This window comes from Pholis gunnellus, assembly GCF_910591455.1.
Source record: "Pholis gunnellus genome assembly, chromosome: 20".
In the NCBI taxonomy this organism is placed as follows: Eukaryota; Metazoa; Chordata; class Actinopteri; order Perciformes; family Pholidae; genus Pholis; species Pholis gunnellus.
Window position 1 is genome coordinate 15,960,404 of NC_136547.1, and position 27,195 is coordinate 15,987,598.

Genomic DNA, 27,195 nt, shown 5'->3' on the forward strand with positions numbered 1-27,195 from the left:
GGGAATGGTACCACTTCTGGAGGGCAATGACATTTGCAGCAGAGCAAAGATAAACAATGACACATAACAATATAACAATAAAGTCTATGAAAAGATGTAAACAGATGTGACTGTAAAAACTAACAGGATTACATAAAGATATAGTTTTGCTTATGTTCAGTGACCAGCAGAACAGTGGTTTGCTCTCAATGAAAACTCCCTGGATAAATAAAGGTTTTAAAAAAAGGAAAACATCATTTTCTAACATGCTCATCAGGAAATCTCAGTCACTATATTCATCTCTGTACCAGCAGCCATGGCTTTTAGAGCACTGCTGACACTTTTGAAAACTGGTCGCTGGTGAATCTCGTTAATTATCACCATTCATCTGTCTTTTAGTTTCATTCATTTACAGCAGGAGGCTTTTCTGTCAGCTTTCACTGCCTGTTTGATTTCTCTTTTTGTTTTGTTTTTCCTGCACTGTCATTAATGAATTGTTTGTGTTTGTGGTTTTCATCCTGAACATATGGACAAAACAGACGTGATTCACTTGGTTATTCCATCATCCCATAATAGCATTGAAAGCCAAAAGGGAATTTGAAAGATACATTCTAAAATCCCTCCCATATTGCCAATTATTTTAATTTTTATATTTTGCGTATCTCTGCCTGCTGTTTAACAGCCTGTTAACTGACTGGGAACTGATTCTTACGAGCTTAAAAAACAGCAGATAAAATATAAAATAAAATGAGTAGGGTCAATTTGAGCTGATAAAAATGGTTGTAAACTGTTTTTTTTTCTATCTTATAATAGGTTTCCACTATTTATTGAGTGTGTGCACACATGCATGTTTGAAGACAAACCACTAGATGGTGCCACTTAGCTGAGATACGAATTGTTACGAGTTGACAAAAGTCTCCAGATTCAAGGGTCTCTGCAAGCTTATGCAGATTTATTCTTATGTTTCTTTTCTCCCACAGTATCCAGTTAGGGCTTACAGATGCCACTACAGTACATCCTGTTTGCATGTTCCTCTGTACTCCTCAGTCTTGTATGTGCATTTAGTGTATCCACAATTCTGAGTGCCTGTGCACTGAAGGTCATGCTATGAAAGGAGTTTATAAATAGATCATTACAAATGTGTTCCATGCTGTTACACATGAAACGCAGCTGTAGTAATGTCTATCCCTTGAGATGTTTATGTAAAGCATTATATAATTGTGTTTCCACCTTTCTGCTGCCACATTGTTCAGTCACTTCATTGGCATGCCTGTGAAGATTTTTCTCAAAAACCCGCGATGGATAAAACGGAAACTTGTGACCATGGACATTTAGTCCTGTTGGACTCTAATGGTCACCGCATGAATGTGAAAACCGAGGGAAGAAAAAAGAAAAAGAAAGCAACTTTCCACCAAATGTAAAGTGTGGCACAGTCCACTTGTTGGTGCACAGCATTGATTAAAGTGCTGTTTTGTTCCATTTTTTAAGAATCATTCCATCAGATTACTTTTGGAAAAACAGACTGGGTCACTCCACACTCACCCTCAAACACACGCACACTCAAGATGAAAGTTACATTCGATGCAACATATAGATTTAACAATGGGTTTTTGAAAAGCATACGACTGCTTTTTAATTTACACAAAAATATGGTGAGGGACAGAGAAATATAGAGTTTTAAGAAAAAAGGTAAATGCAATATGGTTTGGCATCGAGGACATGTTTCCCATTACTCCCCAAGAAAACCTATTGAGCAGCAGGTGAGAGATCACTGCCAATCTCCCATCAGGGATTGGAGGAACAGAACCCGTGGCTGGATGCTGGGGAGGTCAAGAGAGCAAACAAAAAAAACGCATTCAGCACGGCAGAGAAGTGAGGCCAAAGCAGAGAAGAAGCGGGAGCAACAGCATCCGAAAGCTGCATCATTAGAGTGCAGAGCGGAGAGAGCAGGTAAACACAGGGGTGCATATGAGCCGGGTAATTAGGCTGGAGTTTTCTTAAGTGGGGAATATATCGACTTCTGTCAAAGTTTTCACACACTTTATTGATGAGCGTGAAACACCTATAGCTGCAAGGAAAAGCCCAGAGGATACTTTTGTAGTAAACTGTCAGAGTGAGAGATATATACTTGGCCAAATGTGTGTAGTCATGTGAAAGTTACGTTACTCTCTTTACCAAACCGTAGGGATTAATTAGCTGCTATAAGAGCCATCACTCGTCTGCGATCAATTGCCATTCAATTTTGGCTGCAGAGATTTCCTCCCATTCAGCCATAGGAGCATCAGTGAGGTTGTGCATTGACGCCTGCCGATGAGGGTGATCCCATTCACCCCAAAGGTGTTGGATGAGGTGGAGGTAAACGCATATGTGCAGGCCAATCAAGTCCTTTGCTTTGTGCATGCGGTCATTATCACGTTGAAATGGGAAAGGGCCTGTCCCAAACTGTTCCCAAAATAAAGTTGGGGGTGCTCTAGTGTCTCCCACATAATGTAATTTTGCTCCACATATTTTGCCCATTTGTTTGAATTAGCATAGAAATTATCAAGATATGGACATAAAGGTTGGTTTTTTTTGTGACGTCACAGTGACCTTTGACCTTGCCAGCGCAGAGGCACACATAAATGTGAATGATGCAAAGAGCGAGACTCTGTACTAAGATACAACAAAGAAGGAAGAGAGACTTTCAAATTCCTTTTTTTTTTCCACTCCAACTGCGTGTTAAACTTTCCCATTCATAAAATGTGTTGCAACTAAGTTTACGAGAAATGGTCTCGGTAATGTAGCTTTCAGTCAAGAATATGAAGCAACAGTCTATTCCAGGATGTCTGTTCAGAGGCACGCCCACATGTCTATCTGCGTCTGGGAAAAGCTGCTTACAGTACACGGGTATGTGCACAAAATATTGGCTGCAATAGCAAAATTGGAACAGATGACTAAATGTCATGTTTCCCACTCTGTCAGACTGCCTGCTTTGTACAGTTTATGTTTTGCTGACAAGAAACAATTATTACAACTATTCATGGCGGCAACACTTTATCAATATTTGTCACTAGAGATAGAGAAGATACATATGAGGTGATCAATAACGCTTTACACCACTTACAAACGATTAAAGAAGGCACTGAATAAGTACACGAGTCTCCTGAATGATGATACTACTTATATGAATATTCTCACTTCTTTCACTGTTTGTGCACCCTCTGTAAAGGGTCAATATTGTATAACCTTGTAAATGTAATCTTATATTCTGTTTTTAGGTTTACTTTGTAACATGTGATGATGTCCAGGTAGCATGATGTAGCTTTATTATACATTGAACAATAAGATAAGAGGGGTGTTATGATCAGCTTGCTGGCGAACAATAAACAGGTGACACACAACAAATGGACTTGTAACTGGTATTTATTGAAGAAAATATTATAAAAGCAGCAAGATAGTTACAATCATGCTGGCTTCTTTATACAACCTTTTCTCCAAGTACAGACAAATTGAGATGAAAATGTATTCAGAGGTAGTTTGATTGTTAACTTTGATAACAAATTCTAAAGTGACTTTACTTATGGATGTGATATGAATGTTTACTTAATCCACCCTGTATGTTGCACCTACTATTGTTTATAAAGGTTGCTGTACGGCAACTGACTCTGAAGTCACAGATGCCTCTTCCCACAATCAATCCACGCTTTACCACACAGAGAAAAAACACAACTTTGACAAAAAGAAAACCTACTGTACGGTCATAGTGATGGCTTGTCTCTCTCAAGAAAGTTTCGTATTCTGATGGCATGAAGTGATCGGAACACCAGTGACCGCCTGAATAGTAAGAAAAACAGAGTTATCATGGTCAGCGTGGAACAGTATGTATGCTCTGTAGTAAATGAGCTGAAAAAAAGCCAAAATGCTCGTTTGCTTATTTAATGACTCAATACAGCAAAATACAACACAGACTCTACCACTCCCATACATTTCCTCTCAACATTTTGAGCTGTTCAGCCGCTGACATCCACAGCTCTCTCACCACTTTCCATCTGGTTTTAGAAAAACCCAAACTAGATCCTATTTTCCTGTAAAACACATCAGGCCCTTTTCAAAATCACATAAATTCCTAAAATTAATTGAACTCAGCGGCAGCTTGCAATTTGTCAATAGAAAAGTGCCATACAAATAAAGTTAATTATCATTAATATACCACAGAAGTATAAGGGCCGCTGTAATTAACTATCAAATATTCAACCTGTTAAGAGGGATGCCTTACATTATCATTTGTCTTTTGTTAGATCATTTGTTGTAAGCACAAATTACTCTTTCAAATACGTTCCCGCGTTTGCTCTATCCTACGTGCAGTAATTGCAGTACTAGAAAGAAGTCGCAAAGCATGTTATGAACACAGCACAGCATACAAGCTGTATTTGACAACCTGGAAATACTTGACTACACTCCCATCAGCACATTGCAAACCGACCAATTGAAGTCCACGGTGGTCGAAAAAGGATTTGCAGTGCTTTAGGCACTTGTTCCGATGTTTGACAAGTATACTCAACATTACAGAAGGATACACAAAATGGAAATAATGGTCACCCAGAGGGGAAAGTTTGCCTCAGCGCACAGATGATAACCACAGACAATCAATGTGAAAACAGTGTAACGTTTCAAACAACTCTGATACTCTGCATCTCTGTAAACCGCACACATAGTTTGTAAGTGAATCACAACGCACCAGGGAACAAGAGCGATCTTGCCGTGAAACATCATCTGTGTGTTTGATTGCAGTTGTTGTGGTTACCCCGGTCATGTTCTGGGTCCCACGGTTGTAATGCTTCAGGACACCACTGTCATGATCTGATGGATGTCTTTAATTACTGCGGGCGCCAAAGCTGTAAAAACACACACACAAAAACATGCAATTTTTTTCCCATAAAAGCAAGCAGAACACCAATGCACAGGTAGCAGCGCTTGTGCCAAAAATAGCAACAGTAATTAAGTAGACACATACCACCACTTTACAAGTCATTCATCCTCATTCCCGAATGCATGCTACAAGCTGTGGTAAACAAACAAACACAGCCTACGTCCAAAACACGCTTGAAACTTAATTACAAAACAGTTATTGTTGCAGAATTTGAACAAAGGGGAAAGGACGACTAACACTCACTCCTGGAATTGAGCAAGGCACACTTGGCACACTTACTGACTGCAACAGTGCTGTTGTGATTTATACAGCAGCCCTCATTGTCAACAGTGTGTATAGGCAGGGTTTGGCTGAATTAGAGCATTTGAATGAATGAGCGGTTCCAACAATCATTCAATCAGCCTAAAGACAGCTGTTTATATTATAGCAGAACAGACGGTTCTATATTTTAAGATATTTTACCCGAAATTGTAAATGAGTGTATGTGGAAAGAAACTGCCCACCGTATGATTGCATAAGGGTTAAAACCCAGTAGTCGCTAAGCATTCAAAAAAAAATGTTTTCACGTTGAAACGTCAACGTTTTCCACGTTAATTCATCTGAGAGTAAAGTGAAACCTCTGCTGGTACTGGTGAGGACGGAAGTAAAATCACATGCCAGCGTTACGCAGGACGTGGTAAACGACTGTAACATTAATCACTGTGCTAAAAAAACCAAAACACTCCCGGAACCGCTGGAATAGTGAGAGGACCATTGCGTTTGAGGGCAAAAGTCAGACAATATTGACCATCTGAGCAGCAATGAAGACCCGAGAGAATAAGTCCCTTTCACTTCTGGCTTGCGGTGAATATAAATGAAGAATGACCAATGGTAAGTAATTTGCGTACAGCGTGGTGTAGGTTAACTCCAGTGGCCGAAAGTGGTGACGCACCTACTTCATTTTACATTAAACACACCAAATTCTAGCCGAATGAAAGTCGAAGTCGGGTCAGTGTTTAGCGGGGTTTGATGAAGCACACATGCAAAGTCTGCGCCAACGTGCACAGCAGAGTAGTGAACCGTTTTCGCAACTCACCGTGAGACGACAACAATTGCATCCGTCCACTTGCGTTCTCCGCGGAGCGACTGGCTGATTTACTGAATGTTAGAGTATTAAAGGGCTTTTCCAAACAGGGGATTTCCGTGTGAATAAATAACTCCCTACCTGCCAGTCAGAAGGAAACTGAAAGTTTTGGGATTTACGGCAATTGGCTTCTGGTTTACAGGAATTATAGACTCGGGTAGGACCGCTTTAAATTCTACGTAGCCGATCAAACAAGTTGGATTGAGATGATGATTCATTCATGCGAAAGTACTTATACTAAAATGTAATATATATATATATATATTGCATCACAAGTTCTGCATTCAACGTTTTACTTGGGTAAGAAGTAATAAAAGAAAAGTGAGAAAAAAAAGTCATGATAAAGCTTTTTAATATTATATTCGGTTGTTGTGTTTGGGGATTCTGTGTGTTCACGTGTGAACAGCATTATGATCTTGTGTTTTTTTTAACGTGTGGCTGCTTCCAATTGTTTATTGTAGGTCAAGTCTCAGGTCTTTGAGGGGCAAGTCCAAGTCAAGTCTCAGGTCTCTTATTGTGATGAGTGCTTTATCATCGGCTGCATGCCATCCGTTCTGCTTAGAAAACTGCATAGCTATATCTAAGGAATTCAAAAGCATGTGCTGTATCATCATCATCATTCCTTTATCTATTTACATACAGTATTAATATTGTTGTTGTCACCTTACTGAAATGATCATTTCTGATACCATAATGCTAATTCAAAAGACATTGAAGGCATAAAATCCTTATTACATGATGAATAGCCTATAACAACGCACATGTAATCTGGTGCACTTTGAGAGCAAAATGAAGACGCATCTATGAGGAACTTTGTGCTCTTGTAAATAATGAAATCATAATCACAGTGGTTGTATAGATATTATTGGTGATTACGCGGCAAAAAAGTCACACCCACAAAGCATGGTAAACGGGACGGGGACCTGTAGAGCTCACGGTCGGAGCAACAAGCCACCTCAATCCCGGGCCGGCCTCGTCCCACCGTCTGGGAGAGGTCCATCTAAAGGGTCCTCCGACTCCGAGCGACCCGACCCACGACTGTTAAATTGAGTAATGCGTATGACAACAACATCCCCCCTAATCATTCTATATAAACCTGAGACGAGTGGCGAGAAGAGAACACTGTGAGTGAGTGGAGGCGGGGCTATGTGAGAGATGTGCAGGTGTGTGTGCAGGTGTTTGTGGCAGATGGCTGTTAGAGAAGAGAGCTGGTGAGAGCGATGCTGGTACTGGTGTAGTGTGGAGCAACTCCTCAAGGTTAAGATAACACGGACCGTTTACATAGTTACACAAGGTCAAAAGCTCATGTTGTTGTTCCAGTCAGAAGTAGGCAACCACATATACTAGCTTTTTTTTTTTGTTAAAGTTTAGGCATGTTTTGGTGGGGAGTTTTCCGTGTACATAACTATATTTCCTTATAGTACTTCTTTTCCATTACGAAACTTTAGGTCACAAAACCATAATAACAGTTGTAAAACAGAACTTTTTTGAAATGCAACCAACTCATCGACGCATAATGACAATGAAATAACAAATTCTTGCATCTTTTCACAGAATGAGTAATGGGAAAGGAAAATCACAGAGGGCAGTAGAGATGTTTCTGTGTTGCTGCAAGTGATGTGGATAACGCGATAGTTATGTATTGTAACTCAAGTTTCTATGAGTAAAGGCATAGCCCTCTACCAGCTAGAGCTATTGGTTTCCACCCCTGTGCCACACTGCACTGCACGGGCCCCACTTACCTCTGCACTTGTGACATAACAGCCGTTCAACCATTCTGCTCCTAAATTAAACCAGCATTTCTTCATCTGGCACATTTAACACTGAATGAGTCAGAGAGGACTCAGATACATCTCGCAGATTGAAACGGATGAAACGGCACAAAGAAGCCCAGGAGGCCTCTCAATCTCTTAGCCATTGTCAGGGCTAGGAGGAGCGTTGTCATGAGTGAAAGCATCTTGAGAGAGAATTTGACTATATGCTCAAAAGGGGGACCAAAAGTGGGACCCTTTTGGACTGTTTCCCCACCAGCAGCTGCACCATGGTCGGGAACCATGTCACACTTTTAGGTTCTGGTGACACCAGAGTGTTCACAATGAGCAGTGTGCATTTTATCATGAGGCGAACAGATCCACCTTTTGCCTTTCCCACAACATCTGAACGAGTTTCCATTCGTTGTGGAACACAACTTCGTCTGCTGCGTGGTTCTATACCCGGGGGATGTACACTGCTCTGATGACCACAGCAGAAGGCTCCTGGCTATTTCAGCTGCCAGGCTTAGCGTATACGCTGCCCTGGTGGTTGATGTACACTGCCGCTGTCATGTTATCTGTCCTCGCCATTAGTCTTTTTGTAGGCTGAGGAGCAAAGTGCTTTAGCACTTTCAGTACTGCGGACAGCTCCAGACAGAGGATTTCCCCCCACACATCTTGAGACTGGCACATCCCACCCCATCCAGAGAGGGATGGGTCTTTGTAAACTGTTTATGTGTGACATCGCTCTCCCAAGAGGAACCCCTGATGAGTTAACACAGGTTGTTTTTTTTACAGTATGCTAGGTCTGACTGCAGTGAGGGAGGGATGGTCAGGGGTGGACTGGGCCAGCCACTGGCTCTAACCATGAGGGCCCGCAAATGAACTAAGCTATCAAATAAAAGAGTTGGAGTAACTTCACTATTTCCAGCTGCGATGTAGTGAAGTTTAAAGTGAAAATATTAAAGTAAAATATAAGTACAGTACTTCAAAACTGTACCTGAATGTACTGTAATGACAGTCCTATGGTTTGAAATGATGGTAGCAGGGATGTTTTGTCCGGCTGGGGTATTTGGATGCGTCTTTTATGAAGTGCGAGTTCACACTAGGGGCCACTTGATATGATCCTTATGGGTCAATACTAATAATAAATGAGATTTGTCTCAGCAATTGTGATTTAGACTGCAGGAACGAAGCTGTGCTAAAATGAATAGATGTTAAAGGCCAAGTGTTATTGAGGTTCCTCACATGAACAATGTTTAACTGTATTACATGCAAACATGTTTTGGATTAGTCGACTGACCTGTCTGTCTGTTTCTCTCCCTGTATGCCTCACACTATTACTATAAACTCTCAGCCTCTTCTCTGCATCAGTCTCCTTGCTCTACTGCTTCTACCTCTATCTCTGTCCTGTAACAGCAAAGCGCCTCCAACAGACGTTCAACACCATTACAAGACCATCGTTCAAACTGTTATCAACAACGCAGTAAGATACCAATTCTGTTTATTTGATATATTTATTTTATCCCTCTTTCTTTTCACATTATTAGGAGGTTTCGGTTAGGAAATGTGCAGCCAGGCATAGAAAGAATAAAGCTGGTTTGAACATGTTTGGGCAGGAAAAAGAGACAGACGACAATTTCAGTAACTGAAGCAGTGGTCTTTGGAAATTGGCCATTGTGTATTATTCAAAGTTTAGACAGTTGCTCAAAATATTACTGTGGAACCATTATGCAGATTACATTAATACATTTGAAAAGAGTGCTTTTGCTTCAAGGTCTCGATGGGAATATTTGACAGCATCAGGAGGACCGTTTTAAGTAAATTGTCTGTGTACCGTATGGAGAACCCTTTCCACTGGGTACAACATGCATGCTTAAGCTTAAATTGCAAATACATCACAATCTTGATAAAAAAAAGATGTCAAAATAATGTAAAAATAACCTAAAAACATGATGTGAAAGTGTTTCCTATACATAAATAACAAAAGTGCACACTTCTATAAAATCTTCTATATTGCTAATATGTACCCCTGTAATACTTGTATCCACTCAAGGATGGAATTATCGCAACCATGCTGCAAAACTCATCCTGCCCAGCCCTGAAACAAAAGCTACATAACTGCACATCAGCCAACGTGGTGAGTAATAGTTATTTGGTTTTTGACTGATGTCTCTTTCCTTTTGATTTAGTGATTTGCTTGGTATGTAATTTAGTAATGCTTGAAATATTATCAAAAATGTACACTGGTGACCATAGAAACCTGCTCGTCCTTTGGTATTTACATGCACAGCTAAACGCAACAGTAACTCTGTGTCCACATGAACACATAAATGAAACTCACTGCCACAGTGTTAGTGAATTGTGTGGTGAACATTCAAGTAAAATGACATTAATGACATTAATGACCAGACCAAAGAAGAGATTTGCTGAAAGGAGTACCCACACATCATTTAACCAACTGCATGAAGAACTGCTTTTCGCACAGACGGTGTACACTGTATGACTCAAATACCTCTATTCAGCAGGATGTTCTGAGCACCTTGCACTTCCTAACCTGCAAAATGAAGATTTTAAGCATATCCCACACAGATCGACTGGTCAAGTTCGTCCTAAACTCGTTACAATGCACTTGTCTCGAGAAACCGGTAAGTCTCGGCACATTCCCTTGTTAAAAATCTAAATGATCTTAATAACTGTAGATTTTTCTTTGGAGGGGGCAGCTTCTTAGGTGACCAACCTAAGAAACATATTCTTTCAGTTTCTTTGTGTGGGAATTTGGTTTGTCATGTCTAACTGGCAAGGACAGTGGAATGTTGGCAGGCTGTAGTGTTTCTTTTTTTCCCACCCAATGGGTGACTCAGTTATACAGCCTATTGGCTGTGTGAGTGTATCCAAACGTGATCCTATTTTACACTAGTTTACTTGGTGCCAGGCAGAGATGAGCTACAGCAGAAAATGTGCCCGCAGAAGGTGAGGACCACTACAATGAAGACACTTGTGAAAGTGTGTCGGAACTTTGGCTTATTAGGATGCAGTAAAAAATATAACATGTTGGGAGTTGGATTTTGATTCCCCCCAGATTTCACGGGAAACCACACCCTCTTTATCCCCGGATCAGTTTAGACAACCTGTCCTTCATTTTGAACAGTGTCAGATCAGAATCAAATTTGATGATTCAGACACATCGTTGAAGTCTGAGTCATACAGCGGAGCAAACCAGGGCCTCTTTAGAGCCGCAGGCTTTGCCAGACGAGTACAAGTTTAAAATACTGGCTGACGTGGTTGGTTTGGAACTTTTCTTTAAGGCTGCCCTTTTGCATTTGACGAACACACTGTACTTTGATCAAACCCCATATATGGTAGAAGCAGAATGGTATTCTGTGATTACAGTCAGGGTTGTCAAAGGTCAGACATTGATTTGTCTGAGAAAGACCGTGGAGTGAGTCTCGTTTCACTTTATGTTGATAAGAGATAAATAAGCATTAATAAGATGTGTATTGCAGTGATAAAGCATATCACTTTATGATTTAGCATTATACCTAACCGATGTTCATGAGATCATGGAGCTAAACTCCGCACAGTATAAGGGCTCAACACTAATTTGCACATTGTGTTTGTGTGTTGACTTCCGTTGACCAGACCAAAGAACCCATCGTGAGGTCGACGATGAGGACAACGAGACACAGAAGAAACAAGCAGAAAATAAGCAGGAGGGAGACTAAAAGACTTTGCAAAGCCGAGGCAATCATGTCTGCCATGACCACATGCTACCAGCTGCTGAACACTATATTAATGGACCTGAGACCAAACCCAAGTTAATTGTGAAGCAAAGTACTCGCACTTCCTGCCATTTACGCAGTCCTTCATTGGATTACTGAAGGTAATTTACTACTTCATTTAAGCTATATATCCTGTCAAGTACCAGTATATCTCTCCTGCAACTGTTTTGGATGTTGTGTGACTACGGACTCTTCAGATAAGTTTCCAAGCTAAACAAACACAAAGCTATTAAGCTAACTGGAAAAGAATGTCCCACGATCGTCCAACATAGTGAACTCTATGTGCAGAAGAATGTCTTAAGGACTCGACCAAAAGGTGCACGATGCACGGAAGGTGTATTCAAAAAAGGAAGGTGTATTCAAAAAAGGTAAACTGTAAAATGTAAAGCTACAAACATGCAGCTAAAAGTATGTTTTCAAGCCATTAGTTTGCAGAGAATATGCTATGAACATTTACTTGCACTTAGCGATGCCAGTTCAAGCATGAGCAGGAAATATTAAGGTGCTCAAATACAGTTTTACTTTCACTTTGGAGTAGAATGACTAGCGCTGGCACACCTTTCTTATTTCTCGTTTGTCTGGAGGTTGTTTTAGGCCGTGTGTCAAGTCATTGGTACTTAAAATGATAGTGTTGATTGATGTGTTAAAAGCACATCTTGCCACAGATGGCTGAGTTCAGTTCACACACACCTGGCTCGGTTCTGGGATACATCCAAGAAGCTCTCCTGTCAAACTCACCTGGTGCTTTGATTAATTATGCCTGCATGCCTGCTTAATCCTATCAGCATTGTGCTGCCGATTGGGGAGCCAAATGTGTAGTTTTATATCATTTTTAAATAGGCCTTTTGTTCGTTTGTATGTATCAGAAATGCAACAAAAAATCAGCATGCAGCTTTTGCCCCAACAGCTATTTTCTGATCCTGTCATTGACCGTACATAATGCATTATCATGTAGTTAATTGCTGTCACAGCCGTCTTCATAGACATGTATTGATGGTGGACATACATGCCGTCTGTATCCAGGCTAACAGCTGTTGTATCAGCGCAGGAAAGCACACCTGTCCAGTCTGTTTAAGCATTTCTTGTCATGTAACATAAATATAACTTCTCAAAGGACCCAAAGATGATCATACTTAATCACTCTTAAGAGTGTGACGGTTAATGAGCATTACATATGCAACCTCAAGGAGAGGCCTTTCCTTCTTAGCGTCCCACCTGTAAATTAACTGTGTGGGCTCATAAATAGAGTCATGTCAAGGAGCGAGATCAACAGTACCCGTACAGGGCATTTAAAGTGACTGTAGTGTTGCTGTACTATTGACCCTAAATACCTAAATTCACTGAATACTGGCAGAACAGAAGAGCTTTCAAGGAAAAAAAATGCGCTGCTAGGTTTCATCCAGAGAAAAACATTTTAATTCCATAAAGCATTAACAAAAGAGATGCAGTCATTGTTCATTCAGTAAAATGAAAAATAAATAATTAATTGCATTGTATAAAATGAGGGGGGAATAAACGGGTTTGAGTTAATGCTACATTTGTGTAGAAAAGTCAGGCCTATGAGGGTAACATTAAGACAGCTGGAAACAAATGTTGCCTCTACAAGACATCCTTAAAAAGGGAGCACTGACCTTTTTAACACCCGGTTCATTTTTGGACTGGTCCCTGTCGAAACAAGGTGATATCTTTCCAAAACTTACAACACACTTTTAAAAAAACCACACTGTTTTCTTCAGTAGTCAATCATATTGCACTTCAATAAGAACATTTTTTTTTTTTTTTTAGAGAGGAAGCAGAGACAAATGGGATTAAGGAATGCATTTCAGATCACGGTTGAGATACAGAAGTAATCACACCCTCCAATGAGTCACCCAACATTAACCCTTTACCTCCGCATTCCCATTTTACGACCCACCTCTTCGCTATTAGCCAATCTCTCACTCATCTGTACTCTCTTCTAAAGGATGCACCAATGGCTTTCAGTTGCTGATAGTGACTCTGCTAAACATAATTATTGTCCAGCAACAATAAAATTAGTAATAAAATGATTACTCTAGTTTCACGGCAATAATGTTCATCCGTGTGCTGTGGTGGAATCAGCCGCGGTGCCGTAACAGCAGCAAGAAGGAGGTTAACTGAAAAATAATGATCTGAATGGGTTGTTGTTGATCTGCCAGGTAATGATATCATGAACCGTAACACAGTTTGACACAACTTTATACCACATCAGTTTTGCCACTCAAAGCCATCAGCCACAATACACAGCAATCGTAGTGACTAAATGCAAAATGAATTAAGGTTATGGTTATTATATTTATGTTATGAAGATGTCAGAGTGTGGACTAATCAAAAATGTGTATACTATGAAGCAGGAAGCACTGAAGAAATGTGAATAAAGTGGCATGGACCAGCAGATTCCACGACACCGCACCGTGGGGTCTTTTGCCGACGATTACACCACTTCACTGCCGTGAAATTAGACCCAGAAGCGTGAAAATACAGACGGATTAGCTTTGTCAAACCTCTCCAGTGCTAGTTTGAATACCAGTGCATCCCCATATATTTCTAGTTTCTCCCTCTGCTGACTGCCATCAGATACACATCTTCCTGACCCCACACTCGCAGCAGAATTTGGCGGATTCAACCGGGTACTTGGTCCCACAAGCATGACAGAACTTGTTCTTCATCCCACCGTTGTCAACCACGTCATCGACGTCATTCCTGCGAAATTCAACAAAGATGACCGAGCAGCAACGTTGGAAACTAAGTACATCACGTTGTTATTACTGATATTTCAGTGCGGGGCTGATGATACTGTTGATAACAGATTATTAAGGGTTTGAATAATGTAGGGATTTTAAATACTCTATAAACGCCTTGCTCACTGTATTATGAGTATTATTTCAGTTAAGTTGAGATAGTACAATATGCAAACAAATACATAACTTCAAATGAAGTCAATATTTTAGTGTTAACATGTCAGTTTGATGATAAAATGCTGAAGCTTTCCTACAAGGTGTACTTCAAGCACTTCATGGTGAATGTATGAGACATGTGTTAGCTTCATTTTGTATTAAATGTCAGCATTACTATCACCCAAGTAAACAGAACCTGTAGCTGTACGGATTGCATTATTATTCACATCATATTTATGCGCTAGACTGCGCACATTAAGCGCCATTCAGTAGCCTGTTATATAAACTAAAGTTACTGAATGGGACCGGAATGTCCTCTATCTGTATGCAATACTCCAATAAAGCACAAGAGGGCAGGATGGTTTACATCAACTGTATGGTAGTTTGTTTTGATTCATTCTCGTGTTTCTATTTTTAGCACACCTATTAGTGAACTGGCTCACCTAGATATGCAGGGGTCTACTTTCTTCTTGTTCATTGCTGTTCCCGGCTGAGGGGTCCTCACAGAGCCATAGCCGGAGCCCCCACCTCGAGTCTTACTTCCCACACTGAGAGGACAAACAGAAGGAGACGAAAGACAAGGATGTGTAAAATGCAAACCACTTGGGTTTGTAAAGACAGTTTAGAGTTTAAAACTGGAACTTTCAGGTTCAAAACTCACATTTGAGTTGACCCACTGTATTCATAGATGTAACCCGCTATTCTTATGAAGCCATCAATTAAGTCAATCATAGTGTTAACCATAGCTTCACATGAGCACTGTGAGTGAGCACTGACCCTGATGGAGGGCTTGTGAGGCCAGAGGGATTACTCCTCACTGAACTTGCAGAAGAGACCTTACTAGATGGGATCCCTAGAGCAAAAGAGAGAAAAGAGAAGCCTGAGTCATTTCATAATAAAAAAAATATATATATACAGAACTGTCAGATGTGAACACAACGCCCCGCGATGCACGATCAACAGAGCTGTGCCCGTACCAGAGGGCTGTCCGAGGCCTGATCTCTGGGGTAAACGAGAGGAGGTTGAAGGGATGGCTGACACAGCAGGACAGTTGGCCTTCTTTACAGGGGCAGGAGGCTTGGTCTGAGAGAGAGAGAGAGAGAGAGAGAGAGAGAGAGAGAGAGAGAGAGAGAGAGAGAGAGAGAGAGAGAGAGTGAGAAAGAGAGAGCGAGAGAGCGAGAGAGCGATGGAGAGAGAATGGAAAATAAATAAGTAGCCTTCATAAAACAAAAATGATTGTGGGATCAGACACACAGGTCGTGTATCACTATGCTATAGTTTTTATAAACAAGGGCAGACCATAATGTACAATGCATGGAGTGTGGTTCGGCTTTACAAACCGGTATAAAGATGTGTTGTTAACTGTTGTGAGGAAGAAAATGTGAGAGTTGAAAACACGGATCCACAGTAAATGTATTAAAAAATGGCCCACTGGGAAACAATGTTTTCTCATTATGATGGGGAAAAAAAGCCAAAAAACGATTTGGACCCTGCTGTTTTTATTGGCTTCCAAATTGCCGGTAATTCTACGGCTGCTGCAAAGTGGGCGTCTAACAAAGGTAATAACGGAAAAGGAGAATTATGACAGCACTTCTTAAAATGTAAAGAATTGTAAATAACATGAGATTGAGAATTGGCTGCGTAGCTATCTACACATACACTCGAATCAATATGAATAATGTGGGTAAACACAGCTGTTCTAATTAGGAGATGAAAGCTGCATGTGCATTGTATCATAAATATTATTTTTTTTGCAGTGCACTTTTCAATGTTTTATGTTTAGAACAACCAGATTTGCAATGGGAAATGAATGCTGTATGTAATGCTGGATTTAGAAAGAAACGGTCATTTAGAAAATTCAACCAAAGTCAACTTAAGCAAAATAATATTTTCCAACAGAAACACAAACTGTCTGTTCGTGTGCACACAAATGTAGCGGTGCAGTGTGTGCATGAGTGTACCGGTGTGCGACCAGGAGGCTTCTTGGCATCTCCTAACTTGCCCTTGGCTGGCATTCGGGCAGCCTGCTCCTGGCAGAACTTGATGTGTCTGTCAGCTGCACCCTGGTTGAACCTCCGCTGACAGTGAGGACACTTGACATAGTCTGAAGACAAGACAGGTTAGTGAGAAAATACACATAAAACCTCTCAAGTGACCTGAATCCTGTATATAGAGAGACTTGTAAGTACTGCGAAGTGGGGAAGGTCTGCCTTGTACGTGTGGTTTTCTTTTCTCTTGCAACTGCAAACTCAATAAGTTACATTTTGACATTCTGAGGCAGAAACATTTCCAGGCCATCTTTATAATTTGTCAGTACAGTTTTCTACTTTCACCTGTTTAAAACAGCACTGGTAAGGAGCTAATTTGTTCATTGTAAAGAGTTACTTACCAGTAAGCAGTACACATAAACAGTCAAAGTGTGTTACTGTCATTCTTCTGTTCCTTGCTTAATTCCTCTATGTGTTACCTGGGTCATAAGTAGGAGGAGGAGGTGGAGGTAATGGTCCGCCATCCTTCATGACCTGAGTGATGACCTTAGCAGCCCGGATGGTAGCGATGAAGTCCTCATGTTTTTTGCGCCAGTTGGACGGCTTCTTTGGAGGCTCTGACTGGCAGGAGGAAACACAGAGCGGATGTGCTGTTACACCAGCGTGTTTTTAATGCTCATTCCTTTTCACCACAACCTGAGAGAGCTATTGACGCTGTCATGGTAAACCTCATAACTGTCATTCAGAGAATGTGCCCACTGAAAACTGGATGTTTTGAAAATACGGTCGCCCAAGTGTCTCTCGTTACTCTCTATTTTAAAAGATCAAAAAGTAAGAACATGTTACTGTGCACCAGGATGCCCCAGAACAATGATGTTCTTATTTAAGCCTGGAAATTCCTATAATTTAACTCGTGATGATTTGAGGTGATGACAGAAGTAGTTCACTGAGTGTCCTCTGAGCTGTTTCTGTGGCAACATGTTAGCCCTTCTGGCACTGAACGTCTTCTTCCCAGTTAATTAAGCATGTGTGCCTGACAAACCAGGAGGATTTTGGGAGAACTGGAGCTAATTTTCTTTTATTCCCTCTAACCATACACCGGTTACAGCATATTCCTCAAGACCTTGACTGTGTGATACATTTCTATATAACTGTTTATTCTGATAACTCAATCAAACATGTTATCATTATGGGCTCTTAATTAAGTATTTCCAAATTGCCCCATCATGTGTGGTACAAAAAGAATCACGTAATAATGTTCTGTGATGTCCTGTTCATGCCAGGAAACTGTGAATACTGTTATTCCACAGGGAGTGTGAGTGTGCAGCAGTTAGTTGAAGCAAAGACCATAGAAAGAAGAAAACAATTTATACATATACATATATATATATGTATATGTATACATGCCAGGCAACAGACATCTAACTGGACACAATTCAAATCACAAGGATCAGAAAAGTGTTGGTTTATCAGAATTACCTGAAAGGAACAGTGTGTGAGATTTAGAGCCATCTAGTGGTGCGGTTGCAAATTGCAACCAACTGCACATCCCTCAGCTCAGTAACTAACAGAACTACGGTGGCCTTCAGGTACGGATAGGTATCTTTAGGATTTTAGTACAAGGAGCCACTATTAAACCATTAAACTTCTAAATATTGGTTCTAGAGCAGCAACAGTTATGTTTACAACAGCAAAGCCACTATGCAAAGTCACTAATAACTTGGAAAATGTCCACAAATAAATAGCATTCCTGAGTGAGGTTTATAAATGATAATAATGAAGAACACAAGTATCACATACAGTAGTATGTTATTCCTCCTGTCCTCTGTCCTGGCTGCTTTGTCTCAGCCAGCAGAGAAGTTTACAAGAACAAACTAAGACAAACAGACAGACAGACAAAAAAAACAAAATGCTTTCGGCCGAGCTCTGTATTCTTAAGGTGAGTTGTCAAAGAGTAAGAGAATAAGTCTACAACAGGTTCAAAAGAATCAGTGCAGCTTAAGAAGATAGGGGATCATACTGTCAACACAGTAATGTTTAAAGAAAATGAAATTATAATGGCTACATAAGAGGTTTAGTTGTGGAAAGTACCACAGAAGAAAGGACAAATAAAAAAAAAGAGGAATCAACTTACTTTCCCAGTAGAAGATGAACCTTGTGACTGAAATACAATTGAAAGCGCCTACATTTATATAGGCTGCATTTTACATGTTCAAATGTCATGAAACTGTTTTCGGACAGAGATTCCACACGGATATGTACAACTTTGAGCATTTTTTCTCTTCCTATTAAATCAAATTTACCCCCCCCCCTCCTCCTAAGGTGTAGTCTTACCTTTGGTTTGAGGGGTTTGAGCGTGGGGAGGTCTGTACCCTCAGCTCTCTGTCGGCTAGAGTCAAAAACCTTCCTCTTTTTGGTTGCTGACTTTTGGCAGATTTTCGCATGCCTTTGCTGTAGTGAGAGAAAACAAGATGCACAGGACACAACAACTACACAAACGTAATGTGTCTCGACATGTTTTTGGGAAACATTTGAGATCTGTGCCTCTCTATTACCCTATCTGCCATGTTCTCTCAATCACAATTCAAAACTTATATTATTCTTTGTTGTTTTGAAAGAGTCATATGTGATTTCTGTGACAGCTGTGAAGTAAAGAATGCAAAACATCTTTCAAGGAAAACCTAACTACAAACTACAAATACACACACATGCCAACAAATGCATAACACATTATTTGACAGCTAATTTGGTTGAGTGCTTGTAGAAGTGCACACATGTGTGTATTGGCATCACAGGAAAAATATATGTTCCATTAACTTATTGAGATCATTGTAGCTTTTATGTGATAAAACCCATCTCTGTATTATGATTTAGTCACGTTAGCAAAACACAGACAGTAATGATGATAGAAAATATAGTGGTATTAATGAACATATGCATCATATTTGCCTTGGTGAGGGTTTTAAATCATGTAGACTAAAATCTTACATGTATAAGATGTATAATTTTTTTTTTACCAGGACTTTAGGGAGGAAGGATCTGTTACAGGTCTCGCATTGAGTCAGTTCCCCAGCAGGAGGAGCATCACTGTCTGCAAGAATAAAAGATGCAATTCTGGTTATAATGAAGAAAGTTTAATATCACAGAAAACATGAATGCACCACAGCTGGCCACCTTTATCAGCTGTACACAAACATTGGGTTTGTTGAAACAGACCATAGGCGACAAAACATAGCAGTTAAATGCTAAACGTTATGTTCTCTCACATACATGTAATACTGTTGTTCCCACAATGGCAGAACGGTACGGCAGACGCTAATACCTACATTTAACGGCTAACTGCACGACTGTGCTAATTGATGTCACGGTTCTTTAGGTAGCAGCATGCTAACACTGGATAGCTCCTATGGCTAATGTAGGGATCACACCCATTCAGAGACAGTCGGAGCTAGCTTCATCTTCGGCCCTGACGTTACCTAGCACTACTTAGGCTAAATCCCCCACACACACACAAAGAGGTCGCTGACAAAAATGTAATGCTAACGCAGTGATGTTTCTGTCAAATTGAAATAATGAAAATGGAGAGGCTGTAAGCTCGACTTTGCCACGAAACATCGAAATAAATAAACACATAAACGGCAATTTCGTTCACCTTCAAATTCTTCCATCATTAGGTTATCCCTCGTCTGATGCTGCTGTTGTTACAGCCGGCCAAAAGTAGCAAGTGGAAGTGAGAGGATTCACCACTATTCACTTCCGGCTTCGGTAAAATACGGAGGACACAGTCACAAATTGCTAACATCAACTCTAGTTTTCCAGAACATTTACAATTGCAATGCATGCGGAATGTAGCATTATTTAAGGTCTTTTTAAGTTACTGATAGTGCTTTGACAACTACACATTTAGGAGGTTCCTCTTGTATATGCAAAATATAGCTATGTCTTATTTTGGTCGTGTTGTATTACGATGATTTTCTCATATTAGTTCATGGATGTATCATATATATACAGTTCTATACAATTATTCATATTCAGTTCGTAGGATCTTCCCTATGACAATATAATTCGGGTCTGTCGATCTAACGGACAGTGGTTTTCATTCGCTGGAATTGAGAGTGATGCATCTTGACATTGCTGATCTTTGGCTTCCAATAGCAACTGGATTGTGTGGTGCCGCTTCATGTGCTAACATCCGAGTATTTCATTGGATGTTACCGCACGGTCCAGCCCGTATATACATTATACTGAAATCTAGTAAGTTCTGGAGCTGCAAGGGCCGAACAACAACTTTAGCTTGATTCAGTGATGTAATAAGTAGAAAGGTACTCGTTAGCATATAAGATATAAAAAGATGTATTTATTTTTATGTGTGAAAATGTGTGATTGAATTATGTAGGATACACTTCCTACATAATTCAATCACATTTTTACAAATTGGTTGGTCTTTCTATGTCAACCTTGTCTGCTGACGGACCTCACTGTGATCATAGCTCCCAAACAATGAAACTAGTGTATTCCCTTGTTGCATTTGTTGGCTCAAACACTTTCCCAGGGCACTCGGAAGTTCCCAGTTTGGCATATTGAGCACATGTGTCATCTGAATGAAGTAATTCACCGCCAGATGCTAACTGGCTATGGCCTCTCTGCCTTCATCACAACAAGACCACTGTTCTCACACTGGCTCTCTGCTCTATGTGATCTCCCTCTCTCTCTCTGTCTGTCTGTCTAACACACAAACACACACACACACGTTGTGATGAATACATAATCTGTAAATTTGGGAAAACATTGGTGCTCCACAATGAATTGTTAAGACACAGTGAACAGATACTAATTATTAAGCTCCTCTCTTGTGGAACCAGCTTCAGTGTCAGTCCGAGGGGCAGACACACTCACCACATTTAAGAGCAGGCTTAAGACTTTCCTCTTTGATAACGCTTATAGTTAGGGCTGGTTTAGGTTTACCTTGGACCAGCCCTTAGGTATGCTGCTATAGGCCTAGACTGCCGGGGGACTTCCTAAGATACACTGAGCTCCTCTCCCCTCTTCTCTCTCTCTCTACTTCTGTATGAATTCATGTCCCATTCGTGCACATTACTAACTTTGCTTCTTCCCACAAGTACTTGTTAAACATACATGCCACTAATATGCACAATATCAATTAGTAAAGTTACATCAAGTTTCTACTTTAACAAAACAAAATGGATCAGGTCACGTGACTCTCAAACACGACAGGAGACTGTGAGTCACAATGTAATGTTAGTTGTATTATTTGAGCTCATATGGATTTGGATATATTCCTCTTAAAGTTCTATTTAATGTCAGTGTGTGCAGCGGAGGACTGTTGAGGACCTGATGGAGACTCTGAGGTAAGACCTGTTCTCAGCAGGGACCTGAATGTTCCATCATTACCATGTTTACCAAAATGTGCATTTTTCTAAATTCACGGAAAACATTGATCAGTGAGAAAAGCAGAAATCTCTGCTTTCACTCGAAGAAATCTCCCCCAAAACACCTTCAAACGAGGATTTTTTGCATCAGGAACTTTGTGACCTACTGTCAAAGGTTTGAAAACTTTTTGCAGGAAAGAAGTTAGATTTATATACTTTCTCCACCAATGTTCTTTTGTGTTTCTCTATGTATTTCACCATAGAGACTTTCTGAACAGATGTTTGTGCTAACATTGATAATATTTTAGTTATCAGAGTATATTAATCCACTAGGACTGACTTTTGAGTGTTGAGACCAAGTTTAAACAAGTTTATCTGAACTAAAGCTGCTTTCTTGGTTAGCTAACGGTAGCTTTATAGACCCGACCGTCCAGCATTAGCTTACACTGAGAAATACTAATACAAATATTGTTTCAATACATTTATATAACTTCCAGGTGATACAGATCATAAGTGAGGCACACATGATAATAATCCATATTAACTCACAATTCACACATACTTGTGATATTTTTCATATATGAGGCTATTTTACACATAGTTGTTCATAAATGTGTCACTTTTATGTCTTCGTGCCCTGAATATTAACACGATGAACAGCAGAGAGTGAAACAACCACTAGAAGATATTTTTTATCGAAAACGTGCTGATATGTTTCTGACTTTTAGTCAATCAGCAAGACAGCTTTAAATTGACTACTCGTGCTACTGATCCTTTCAATGTGATATGTGATTTGAGAAATGACCATGATGTGGATCAGTGGTCTGAGGGTTGTGTGTGTTTTTACCCTCAGATGGCACGGTGCAACGGCGTCCAGGTCCCGGACCCTTACCGGCCCAACGTCTTACGGATTAGAGGACCAGCCTCCCTGATGGGCTCCTCACCTAGTGCCCCACCTGGACCCCCACCAGATTACAACCCTGGCAGCACGGATACAGTCCCTCCAACCAGGATCAGGGTAAGAACACCAAGAACCTGAACGTCACACAGTTATTTTAACACTTTGATAAGTTTCTTTCATCATCTCCCATTGAGACTCATATTCCGAATGTGCTGTGTACGTCCAAAGAAGAAGAAAATGGTTAGCTCACTTGTACTGTTTTTGGACGGTGTGTTTGGCTAGCAGCTAACAGAACTGCCTGCAGAGACAGATTTGTATTTTTATTTTTAAACCTTCAGGTGGGACGACGCTTCACATGGAGGACTTTCCTCATCCCGGACCCCAACCGCCCCGGCGCCCCACGGATCATCCTCCGTAGGATCCCAGCCTCACGACACAGGACTAGCTCCTCCACTCGCTGTGACCCATCCCCTCCCTCCTCTTGTGTCTTCTCCACTCCTATTTCTTCTCCCTCTTCTTCTAGCTCCTCTTCTCCCTCTTCATGTTAAAATGTAATAAGTAAAGTAACTCATTCATTTTAGGTTGTTAAAGCTTAAAGTAACCGAGTTTAGGCAAATCATGTCATTGCAGTAAACTGTAGTATAGTTAACTCAAAATCAATTCAGACAACTTAAATATATGTGTAAAGTTAACTCAAAACCACTAATTAGGTTGACTATAAATTGTCAATTCAGACAACTTAAAGATCTGAGTTATATTAAGTCAGCAGTACTAATAAGAACAAGTTATCCTTACAAGTCCAAGCATTCACATTACTAGGAAATTATCAGGAAACCGATGACCTTAAAATTCTCAAGTAAGCTGAACTACAAACTGTAAGTTGCTGAAACAAAAGATAGGCAACAGTTGTAATGGAAGACAGTTTATTTTTACGAAAAACAAATGTCTTTTTATCCTCAGGCAGTTTGTTAACTTCAAACTAAGTGCTAACAAAATGCCACATTAAGTTATGAAATAGAACAACAGATCTTATGTCGCTCTTATAATGTAAAAAATTGAAACAAATGCATTTTTTGGAACGCAGACCATAGTTCACTATGATTAACACAGTTTTGTTAGTCTTGTTTAACAGTTTAAAGCAGCAGTTCACTTTTACAAAAACACCTTTTTAATTACAGTTGTTCAAACTGTCACTATATCCTGACATTAAGGGAAGAGACAGACAGACTGAAAAAAACAGATTCATCTGCTTCCTTTTAGTGCTCACACACACAATGAATATATTTGTGCCTCACAGCAAAACAAGGCTCCACAAAATCAACCAATCGGAGCATTGAAGAGACGCAGCCACAAACAGGAAGCTAGATTCAGATATTTTTAGATAATCAAGTAAAAGAATATCCTGCAGAGTAAATACTGCATTTATTGATTGATTGATCATTTAATTCACTGAATGTTTGCAAAAGCTAATATTAAATAATATGGATTTCCAAAAGGGCTGGTGTTTACATATAAGGATGATATTTCAAATGGAACAATAAAAGCAAAAATTGAAATACAACAGAATGTAGATGGGCCTGAGGACAACGGGTTGATGCAGTAGCATCACAACACTAAGTGAAATAGAAAGAACCCTTTGGTGGCATCTGCTGTCTTTCCATAGGGTCAAGTCACAGCTTCACCCCATCCAAAACTCAAATACCTTCAATAATAAAAAAACCACAACCTAACGGGTGTTGGCTGAACACCCTCACCTGTCTAGAGGGGTTCTATTTATAACTTCTATGACCAAATTAAGTTTAATACGTGGTTAAACACAACCATATTCTGACCTAGGCATGTCTCTGCAAAATTTTCTCGCCGGTATTACTTCCCTAACACACTGCTCACATACTGCTCACACCCGTATTACAGATTTGCGTGATCAGTGCATCAAAATGTAAAGTATAGCAGCACTGATTCAGGCTGAGTGGAAGAGAAGTAACCAATACCAAAAGATGAACAAAAGGAACGCATTAGATGGATTGGGCATCCTGTGGTGTCAGATATATTTAATTCCACACCACAGGCCTGTGATGTGGAATTCACAGGATTCACAAGAGTATCATTTCTTATTTTCAGATAAGATAACTTGTGTTCCATTTGTCTTTTAGGGAGAGGAGAGGTTTTCAAATGCCCTTTATTGATCCAGGAGACACCAGATCACTGTCACATCATCAATTCCAAAAAATAAAACAACTCATCCGAGCCCTGACTTTTTCATGCCGTACTATGCTGTTTTACTTCACATTAAAAAGGGCTTTATTTTGAAAATAAATGTGCCCGGAAGTCGCTGTATTCTGGCATTGGCTTGACGTTGGTAAATCCTCTGCCCTGTGTGGAATTCCAGAGTGGCATTCAAGCTGATGTGATTAACCCCTGCGACTACTGGGAAGCCCGTCAACCCAAACAGGTATCATGCTGATAATGATAATAGTAGGAATAGAGTGTGCATGCCCGGCATCGTAATTCAATGTGTAATGTTCACCATGCAGACTGCGTTAACTGGCACTGACTGATCTCAATGGGAGTCCTTGTTAACGGTGACAGACATATTGTTGAAGATGTTTTTAATTATTAGAAACAAATTGAGCATGTCGATCTTCCTGCGCCATTAATGGCATGTCTATTTATAAAGGTTAGGTCTTTACTGTGATTTATTAGAGAACACTTGATGCGCCTCCACTTAGCCCTTAATATGACATTATTTGAAAACTGCTCAAATAAAAAGGTTTGCAATGGACTAATGACAGCTCTACAGAATCATGGCATGTAATTGGCTACGTTGTTAACCCTGTCACACACACACACACCTAGTTAGAATAACATTGGTTTAAGTTTGTGCGACTCGATTCCTTCACTCCCCAGACACTTTTCTGTTTAGACAACTAATCAAAAAGGTAGCAGACCAGGAGCACTTTTTTTAGTTAGTGACAGAGAGGACAGAGCACTCTGGCCTGCTGTCTTATTCAGGGTTTTGATTTGGAAACATTTGTTTGGAGTATGTACTAGATATATTTTTGTTCAGGCCAGCTGCGCGCTAGTTCCCCCTTGGGAGCGAGGCAGTAACTACAGCAGAGCTTGCCTCTGCAAAGGCAGGACACACACTCTCTGCACACACGCAATTTATATTCTGCTTCACGGGGGCAACAGCGTGACTAAATTATGTGAACTGTCAATTAATATTTCATGGAATATGGGCATTTGAAATGCAATGCCAAGAATGTTTCGTCACTTTTGGCTACAAATAAAATGACCTCTTCAGTCTAAAATATCTCAATTATATTTTTTATATATTTTTTATATTTCAATTAATGTATTAACCCCAGAGCTCATTTGTGTTTCAGCAAGATTTCTGCTCATGTTCAAAACTTTCCGCACTGAGAAGTTGTAATATCGAGAAACAAAAACGGACCAGTTGGATTTTGGTTTGAACACATACAATTTTCCATTTATCCTCTAAAAGGGTCCAACGATATAGTCTTTATCATGCTCTCTGCAACTCTCTGCTTTTACATTGGAGAACAATCATCCTTTGTCTCTTGCGTCCCCATGTTGAGGCCCAATTGTATATATGGACACCGTCTGTTGAGTATTGCCCGTCTTTACACCATTTTCAGAATGACAGCTGAGTGGGAGCATGCTCAGATGATGACATAGGAGGCATCCAGAAATAGTCATGGTCAATCACAGTCTGCTCGGCTCTGGAAATATCCACAAATGGATGCGAGAGCGAAGGTCATTTTTGATCAATTTTCCTATTAGTTAAAACCCCAATATTTAGAACAGAGTAAAAACAAAAATCAAACAATTCAAAAGGGGATGTTACATCTCAGTAATGCCCGTTTGTCTTTGTATTCTTACAAGTGTATACATACAAATAAAATATAATTTTAATTAGTGAAAATTTGCTGAAAGGCAGCCTCACCCAGGCAGATTAATACAGCGTGTTAGATTCTCAACAGAGGGGTTTAACCTAAATCTCTGGCAACACGCTCCCTCCCTGCTCCATGGATGACATTTGAATACAGTACTGTCCTCCCTTGTGCCATAATTAGCCCTTTGAGTGGATGTTTATGGTTGCTGAATTGAATCAGTTCAACAGCACCCTGAATTGTGTTTCCACACAACCACTGCCCGGTAGCCTATTCTTTCTGCAAAACCTGTCTCCTCTGTGGTTTCGCCTGTACCCTAGACTGAGATTAAAATAGATTAATCAGGGATTAGGTCATAAAATAGGAGGAGGGAGGGACGTATCGAATTAGTGCATGGGTAACCCTCTGTGCCACTGTCTTCATGTCAACATAAACTGACTATGCATCCATTGCGCAAAGCTGGTTAGGATAAACTGTGCCAATTCTCAGCATTCCAGTCGTTTTCCTAAAAAACAAATGTAGCACGTGTTGATTTGTGTGTGT

General features: G+C 40.2%; 2 protein-coding genes across 2 annotated transcripts in view; both read right to left on the reverse strand.

Moving 5' to 3' along the window:
- ctnnd2a (catenin (cadherin-associated protein), delta 2a) overlaps positions 1 to 5,997 on the reverse strand; it is a gene marked incomplete at its 3' end in the record, with an annotated part of 228,686 nt that extends 222,689 nt beyond the window's left edge. The window contains exons 1-3 of the mRNA XM_079181443.1: positions 5,964 to 5,997; positions 4,697 to 4,853; positions 3,710 to 3,792 (exon numbers count right to left, since the gene is read on the reverse strand). The remainder of the gene's footprint in view (positions 1 to 3,709; positions 3,793 to 4,696; positions 4,854 to 5,963) is intronic.
- A 5,412-nt stretch (positions 5,998 to 11,409) lies between these two features.
- On the reverse strand, positions 11,410 to 20,935 carry zc2hc1a (zinc finger, C2HC-type containing 1A; the record flags this gene model as incomplete). The annotated part of the gene is made up of 9 exons (XM_079181157.1): positions 11,410 to 14,265; positions 14,903 to 15,007; positions 15,237 to 15,312; positions 15,437 to 15,542; positions 16,421 to 16,563; positions 16,927 to 17,068; positions 18,582 to 18,608; positions 18,782 to 19,003; positions 20,927 to 20,935. 9 exons carry the CDS (start codon positions 20,933 to 20,935, stop codon positions 14,136 to 14,138), a joined length of 960 nt encoding a protein of 319 aa, XP_079037283.1. The 3' UTR covers positions 11,410 to 14,135.
- Between the last annotated feature and the right edge of the window lie 6,260 nt (positions 20,936 to 27,195).